The sequence below is a fragment of the Parasteatoda tepidariorum genome, unplaced genomic scaffold (assembly GCF_043381705.1).
Source record: "Parasteatoda tepidariorum isolate YZ-2023 unplaced genomic scaffold, CAS_Ptep_4.0 HiC_scaffold_2245, whole genome shotgun sequence".
Classification (NCBI taxonomy): Eukaryota; Metazoa; Arthropoda; class Arachnida; order Araneae; family Theridiidae; genus Parasteatoda; species Parasteatoda tepidariorum.
In genome coordinates, this window is record NW_027261543.1 from 1 (window position 1) to 8,475 (window position 8,475).

The following is an 8,475-nucleotide window of genomic DNA, read 5'->3' on the forward strand; positions in this document are numbered from 1 at the left end:
TTTTAAAAATTATTAATATAAATTATTAAAACTGATTATTTAAAAGTAATTATTTAACAAAAATATATTTTAAACAGCTGGAAAAAAAATGAAAAGATATAATCTCTTCATCAACTCACACGATTTATCCGCAAAAAGGAGTGCTTTCTAATATTGTATCATTATAGCTAAAGTAAAATATATCAATACAATAGTGTGAGGAGCACTAAAAAAATTTAAATAAAATAGAACACATTAAGTAAAAATATATCACGAAAGAAACAGAAAATAAAATGCGAAGAAAAAACAGAACAAAACACAAAACGAAATCTATAAAGTTATAAAATCTATAAAGTAACGTATTCAAATGAACTTACATGCACGGGAAACTTTAAAAAAATATTTCCGTAATAGAGGGATTTTGTTTCATGGACAAAAAAAAAAAGAGAAAAACATAAACAAACTCCCTTTATTTAAAATTTTACCTTCATTTTGGCTTCTGTTTTCATATTTTGTAATCTGACAATCTCATTACGAAAATATTGAAAATCATTCTTGAAAGTTTCCCGTACATGTAAGTTCATTTGAATTCGCTACTCGCTTTATAGATTTCGCTTTGTGTTTTGTTCTGTTTTTTCTTTGCATTTTATTTCATGTTTTTTACATGATATATTTTTTGCTTAATGTGCTCTATTTTGTTTTAATATTTTTTGGGTGCTCCTATTGTATTGTATTACTCCTCACACTATTGTACTGATATATTTTGCTTTGGTTATATCGATACAATGTTAGAAAGCACTCCTTTCTGCGGATTTTATCGTGTGAGCTGATGAAGAAACTATACCTTTTCATTTTTTTCCCGGCTGTTTAATATACTTTTCTTTTAATTTTAATTTTTAAATAATTTATTTGAATAATTTTTCTTCTCCTCTTTTCATTAATCTTTAATATTTTCCATTTTGTCTTCATATTTTAACTTATTTCATGAGTTCTATACACTTGCAGCTTGTGCGCAGTAAATTAAACTTATTAATTTTCTTCCTTTTTTATCTTATTTCTTTTTATACTTTTTGTCNGGCGGACAGCTGGCCGCCTTTGGCGGCTAGTATAAAATATTTAAAATGCCTTTAAGTGTAAAAAGATGTGATATGATGTTAAAAAATAAACTGTAATCTATTTAGAAAATGAAGGTCTGGAGCTTTTAAAAATTCAATTAGGCGAAAAGTGGAATATTAGCTATTCTATTTGGATTGGAGATGACAAAGTCTTACAAAGAAGTTTAACTCTCAGTGTTCCTGCCAATACTTCATTTTATGGTGTTATGGAGTATGCCGCTGGCGTCGATGACAAGTATAAGTAAGTTCATTTAGGTGTTTTTAAAAGACGAATTTAATAATGTTCGAGACTTTGCTGCACGCATTAAAATAGCAACACTAAAGGTTTTGACACGTTTTTCTACTGTTAAAAAAAATAAAAAGGAGAAGTTAAAAGAGGATTTCGCAAAAAGGCAGATAAATCAAGTTTATAGAATTGCACTAAAAAAAAACTAAATAATTTGAAGTTGAATTTTTGTTTCCTCAGCTATATGCTCCTAACACGCATGGACTTCTTTTTTTTTTTTTTTTTTTTCCTTTGAAGAAATATTTTATCTCTGTTNTTTTTTTTTGGCGTCCATTGGACGTTCTAAACCAGTGATTCTCAACCACTGTTCCGCGGCACTTTTGTGTGCCGCCAAATATTAGAAATGATATAATAAAGATAATAATGTTTTTTTTTTAATTGCGAGTAAAGTTTAAATTAAAGAAAAGTGTGTATATATATAAAATATTGTATATATTTATATATACATTTTATAATTTTTCCACGCTTTAAGCAAGCTAAATATTAACTTTCAAACGGAAATAAAAGTTAATCATTAAAGTAAGCTTTGCTATTAATAGTTATAAAAACAAATTGACAAAGGATAACTAACAAAAAAATAAGCTAACAATTAATAATCAGCGAAAGAACTAGTTATCAAGAAATCACAAAAAAATAACAGTTAATAGCTATAGAAAACAAGCTAACAATTAATAACTAGCAAAAAAAATAATAATTGTTACTAACTAATAAAAAACTAATCGAAAGAAATAATTAATCCCTTAATAAACGTGCTTTTGTAGTGCATATTTTTTTATTTCACATTCAAAATTATTATCACAAACTATTTAACACGGTGTATTATAGGTAAGTAAACAAGTTTGAAACTAATTTTTTTTCATTGTGTGCCGTCAAATTTCGAAATCGTTTAAAGTGTTCCGCCCCCCAAAAAAGGTTGAGAATCACTGTTCTAAACAATATTCATCATTTGAAAATGTACTCCTATGTTTAAATTGATTTACCTCATTTTAACACAGCGGATGGGACCATCTACTCCCTCAAACTCCGCTTTGATCTTCTTTTTCTCGAGAAAAAGTGGGAGTTCTAAACCTCTTAAATGGAAATAGGGACAAGGTGGACGACGACACTATCTTTCATGGGTTCTTGTGCAATTCTTATCTTTCTTTTAAATTAGCCCCATGATTTTAGAAATTTCCCTATACGTGAAATATACTTTTAACATAACATATATATTTTATCATAAGAATACTTTTCTTTCCAGATTTGAGTACAATGTTAGGAGTAGAAAACCATATATATTCGCTCTATCGGGTATAATGGATGATCCTGAAATGGAGACGTTCTGGCACCCATACTATCTATTCAGCAATTCATCCCAACCTTCACTCATATCAAAAAGTAAGACTTCCCTTTCATTTGTTTTTCATCTTATGTCGACTGTCTAAATTGGCATTTCTATGGATAGTGCTTTCAATATAAATGTAAACAACAACAATGCCCATCTCGCCGGCCAGGTGGCAGAGCGGTTAGCGCGCCTAACTGCGAAGCCAATGGCTGCGGGTTCGAATCCCGCTCTGGGCATGGATGTTTCTCTCTCTTGTGTTGTCCTCTCTTGTGTGTGATGTGTGTACGTGGCCCACCCTATAAACGGGTTTGTGGCAATGTGGCGTGGGTAATGTTGCTCGCCTCCGTGACTTTGGTTAACAGGTGCCCACTGGGTAACGTGAAATGAGTAGCACTTCCGGCATCTTCTAAGGCGAAGAATAATGTTCAGTGCTGCCATTTGAAAAAAGAAGAGAAATAAAAAGAAGAAAAAAACAATGCCCATATCCTAACCTGCTCTACTTCCGGTGAGAAAGGATACAGCTGCTTACTACAACTTATTTTGTGATGCAATATTTTGAAACAGATAATTTTGTTTTTAATAATAGAAATAAATTATATGATTTCTAAGCTCAAAACTCGCTCTTTTGGCAGTTCCGATTTTGCCCCTTTTTACTTGTTATTACTGCTTGTTCTTGGTGCAAGCCGTGCATCATCATACGTTAGAGTTAGCACATTGTTCGAGCAATGAGATTAAGCTCTTAAACACAAATAATGAATCAGGTAACAAATACACATATCAGGGCTCGAAGAAAGTCAGAAATTTCACAATATATAAAAGCATCGTCAAAAAGCTCCAATCTTCTCCACAGAAAAATGAGATTTTGGGTTGTGTAGATATTTTCCCAGGGATAAAATAAATAAGCTGATAAGATGGAGGAACTAAATATTTCCCAATGTAACAATTAGTGTTTCTGTATATATGTCATAATGGTAAAATTAGTAACATTGTTATAGTCAACAGTTTAAATTAATAGAATAGTATTAAGCGTAGTATTTTTTCTTAGAAGAAATATGGAAGATATCAAGACGTCTGAACTTGCGACTTATGTCAATAGTTTTCTTGCCTTTTGTATGAATCCTCGGAAATTCTATATGGTTGATTTGATCGGGCAGCTAAGAAAACGGGTGGATGCTAACAACGTTGCAAACCCGTACGCAATACTAGCACTGTGTAATGCCCAAGATTTTATCACCTTAAATGATATTGAAAAGTTGCTAGCTGCATTCCAGAAAGCTAATGCAGAACACAGAACAGGTAATGTTTGATATATTTTTGACAAATGCTTAATTATCCTTATTAATCTGTAATAAATATACCCAACAGAAATTCAAATCCAGGTAATATCATTTATACGTCTATCCTTTTAGTGTGCATAAAATTTTAATAATAACTACATATATATATATATATATATATATAAGAAAACAACTACATGTTCATTACTCTTCTATACGCTTTCAGCTTCAACTAATAAAGTATTATTTTCTCTTTCTGTTCGTGCGTGTGAATCAGTGATATATTTGCAACATATGTTAACATATTGATGAATGAGCAAAGATGCCTCTGTCGCCCATTTTGACGACCGAATGGTTTTATTTAAAAATGTAACGGGTATAAAAATTTTGCCAGATCCAAATACCCGGTACGTGGCAAAAACTGAATCCTCTACCTGGCCGGTTCCGAATAACTGGCTAAGTGTTATAGAAGTTATACAAAAGTATGAAAAAATTCACATTTTCTAATGAATCAATATTTTGCAAGTTATAATAAATTTATTACGCTTTTATGTTAATGTAAACATATGAATTTATTATCTCATTTTTATACATTTTTGAAACCATATTTAAAAAAGAATACAGAAGGAATTCGAGGGGGGGGAAATTTCGGGTGTAAAGCTAAGATTATATAAGAGCTAAGATTTAGCTATGAAAACAGCTGCCAAGGGTAGACTTACTAATTTATTCGTTTTTCATTTATTTACTTAATTTTTAACAATATTTGTTAACGTAGCTTCATTTAAACATAGGATGATTTCAAAGTACTTTAATAAAGTGAATGAAAAATGTCTTCACTAATTTTAAAAACATATCTTATGTGCATTGGAAACTGCATTACTACAAGCTCCTAAATCTTTTGATACTCTGGGTGAAAATTTTATTTTAATACTAACGCTGAGCAGAAAATGTTGAAACCAACACGTGTACTCAGATTTGCAATTCCAATGATAATGATTCCTTGCAATTTTAAATCCAACACGAAAAATAAAAAAATTCTTAGACTTAAACTTTTCCAGAAGAATTCAATTGCTCTTGCGATTTATTGAGAGCATGCATGGTTAGCCCGACGATAAAGAAACTCTAAACGGGCCGTTTGGAAACTAAACTTATTAAGCTAACAAGTATGAAACATCCTTTCTGGAGAAAATTTAATATTATCTCTTACTCGTTGTGTTCATGCTGGTTTCGGTTTTATTTAAGTGTGAGTAAGCCTAAACTGAAAAGACTCAACTGTGTTCTCAAATGAGCTTGTAAAAATAAAATGGATTTTGACAACTTTCTGTTTAAAGTTACGGATAATAATTTTTCGTCAGCTGTAAACGAGGGTTTTCAATGGTTATGTTATGTTTTCAGACACTCAAGCAATAATAGTTATGGCATTAGCTTGCGCATCTGCTCAGCCTGATAGCAGTTTTAACCGTGAAGAATTACCAGATTATACAATGGAAATAAAAAAGAAACAATATAGAAATGGAACTGTTGAGAACATCAAGACAACAGCCCTAGTTTTGCAGGTATAACGTATCAGTTTGTTTTATAAATATTTCAAAAGTATTTATATTCATATAAGAGTAGAGTTTTTGTAAGACTAATCAGAGGGGCTATGATATAAACATTCTTGTGGAACGAAATGATACTGGGGACACTGAAAAAAAATATATACGTTTTTGACAAAATCCTTTCTTAGAGAATATTCTGACAGACCATTTCAATAAATTAAGGAAATTATATTTTTCTCTTGTTTAAAGGATATAAACTTTGCCGAAACTTTAAAAAAAATGTATTCCTTCTTCTTGATTTCAAACTATTGAAAATTATTTTCATAGGATACAGATATTTAGTTCATTTTTATTAAATTTACTGTCAAACCATTCTCTGGCTCTCTTTTGCATACCAGCTAACAAAATAAACTCAAAAAAATAGCTGGTATGAATCTTATAAGTAGTAGTAGTGCTTTATTAACATCGCTTTGGAGCTGCTCAATGGGCTATAGGCTGCGGTCTGAGAATCATTCTTGAGAATGATTCGAAGATATTCCATCACAATGTTTATCCCATGCAGAGAGGACAGCTTCCCCGCTTTGGTAGTCAAATGACCTAAGTCGAGCACTTTACAATAGAATAGTTTAGCTGGCTGATCAAAGTAGTCACCCACACACTCACTGCCAACTGATAGTGATGCTGGACTTCGGTTATTATTATTATTTATTTTTTTTGGATCTCAAAAGAAAGACAAATTTCACTATCGTCTGTCACAAGAGAAATTGCCAGGAAAGAACAAGATCTATCACAATGTCCTCAGGTGAGAACTTTCAGTGAGGAATTACATCTTCGTCAACTACACACTTGTCCATGAATGATGGATAATGCCAGATCCACCAAATAAAGGTTTAGAAGCAAAACAAATATGCATAAAGCCCATTTATTAAACAAGAAATAAAGAATACTAAAGATGAAGTGTGTATGATAGCATTCATAAAAACTACGATTTTCGCACCCTGGTGCAATTCTAAAAATATCTCCCTTATAAAAACTTAATGTTACATGGTTGGTTTGATGATTAGTATAGTGTTTAAAAATAATAAAAGAAAACGATAAACTCATGCATCTAACCAATTGTTAAACTTTTCGCCGCAGCGTGGCGTTAAGACCGTCTAGGCTAGTGTTCATTGAGAAAAAACACCTTTTTATATGCTCTAAGATTAGCGTGGAAGCAATGTATTTCTCTGAGATTCAAACCAACTATACCATTTAACCATTTCCTTTTAATCTTGCATGAGAGCTTTGCAGCCCGTTGAGCGAAACGAAACTTTTAAAAAATCGTCGAGAAGACGTTAGAATAGATTGTTCAAATGGATTGTTTTGTCGTCCATGAAATATAAGACTTTTAGTGAAGAATGTTTTGCGTCATAGGAACAAACAGAAACAATAATTATAAAAATTAAATCTATATAATTGATAATTAAAGTAAGTGTGTTTCTACTGTAGATATATTTAGAAGCTAAAATAATTGGTTCTTTTGTTTACCAAAAGTTCTGGGAAAAAACTAGAAAACTGGATGATGTAATTTTTGCAATTATTTATGTTATCAAATAATACATGATGTACAAAAAATGGCCAGAGAAAAAATTTCAATGTAAAAAACATGGGTATATAATTTTAAAAAATGCAATTTAAAATTAAACTAATACCACCGGTTTGATTATTTAAGACATTTATGAAGTTATTCATGAATACTTACTAGAAAATTAAATGCAAATAAAATAAATCTGTCTAAATTATACAATAAAGAGAAACTCCGAGAGAGATTTTGATGTGACGCATCTAAAATTGATTCTTAGTTCAAACTAATTAGCTTTCTGTGTAGAATATCATAAATTAAATGCTAACTACATTTGAATTTTTATCTCATTTACTTTAAATCAAATGTACATCAACATAGTCTTAGCTTGAGAAAAAAATTTTTGAAAATGGAAACAGTAAAAAATAATAATAATAAATAAATGAAATCTGCTTTTTAAGAGAAAGACAAACCTGAAGAATAAAGTTTGACGACAGGCATATTCAGAAGTCACAGTTTGGTGGCAGTTTTTATGTCAGTTCTGAAAAATGCGCGCCCTTTTGTAATAGGAATTGTTTCTAAGGCAAGGCGAGAATTACTCTATATCATTATAGTTTAGTAAAAAATAAATTTTAAACAAACTAAATGATGCACACGGATTATTAGCATCCAGAAGGCTCGTGCTTTCCTCATTTTTTTATTACATAAAAGTATTTCTTCTGCGTCCGTTATTAGAAATTCTCATCTTGCGTGCTCCTTAAAAAGTCCATTTTTAAATATTTTTATAGGATTAAAAACCAAATTTAGAGAAAAAATTTTGACTTACAAAAGACTTTTCATTTTATGCGACAATTTGTGGGTGGTCTTTAATGAACATCCTGTATGTAAAGTTTCTAAAACCTTTGGTACATCATTACAGGCTTTGTTTGCATCTGAAACAGAACCTGACGAGGACAGTTTTGATGAAGAAAAAGCAATAAAACAGATTCTTCGCTCACAAGAAAAGGATGGATCTTTTGGTGGACTTATGAACACTTACTATGTCCTTCCAGTTCTTAGTATGTCTAGCTTGGTCAATTTAAGTATAGAACGCTGCCCAAAACTAACTGAAGATGGTAAGATACAGTTTTAGAAAGAAATTAATCTATTCTCTTATAGATGTGTTTACCGTAATAGTTACGTGATATTAAACTTGCTAAAAAGGACACCACTACTACCGTCTCAAATTATTTATATTTATTTACTAACTTTTAAATTAGTTACATACTAGGTGGCTTTGCTTTTTGAATGCTTCTCTCACCAACTCTCATGCTCCAGAATAATTTTATCGTTATGAAACTGAAATTTCCTTGAAAACAGAAGATGTTTTATTTCATAAATTTTATATTATTA

General features: G+C 30.8%; 2 protein-coding genes across 2 annotated transcripts; both read left to right on the forward strand.

The window, feature by feature from the left end:
* Positions 1–1,159: 1,159 nt before the first annotated feature.
* On the forward strand, positions 1,160–2,989 carry LOC139427319 (uncharacterized protein CG3556-like; the record flags this gene model as incomplete). The annotated part of the gene is given in 2 exon segments (XM_071188535.1): positions 1,160–1,335; positions 2,621–2,989. Coding segments are annotated over 2 exon segments (360 nt in total), but the record flags the coding sequence as incomplete, so codon positions are not given.
* A 741-nt stretch (positions 2,990–3,730) lies between these two features.
* Positions 3,731–8,231, forward strand: LOC122273082 (uncharacterized protein CG3556-like). The gene is made up of 3 exons (XM_043057145.2): positions 3,731–4,000; positions 5,377–5,537; positions 8,003–8,231. The coding sequence occupies exons 1-3, from the start codon at positions 3,757–3,759 to the stop codon at positions 8,213–8,215; spliced, it is 618 nt and encodes a 205-aa protein (XP_042913079.1). The 5' UTR covers positions 3,731–3,756; the 3' UTR covers positions 8,216–8,231.
* The last annotated feature ends 244 nt before the right edge of the window (positions 8,232–8,475 follow it).

Bases quoted from the DNA above. Each gene is read 5' to 3' on its own strand.
- LOC122273082 (XM_043057145.2), top strand. From the start codon at position 3,757: ATGGAAGATATCAAGACGTCTGAACTTGCGACTTATGTCAATAGTTTT. The intron at 4,001-5,376 runs GTAATGTTTGAT...TTATGTTTTCAG, and splicing joins TAATGCAGAACACAGAACAG to ACACTCAAGCAATAATAGTT. The intron at 5,538-8,002 runs GTATAACGTATC...ACATCATTACAG, and splicing joins CAACAGCCCTAGTTTTGCAG to GCTTTGTTTGCATCTGAAAC.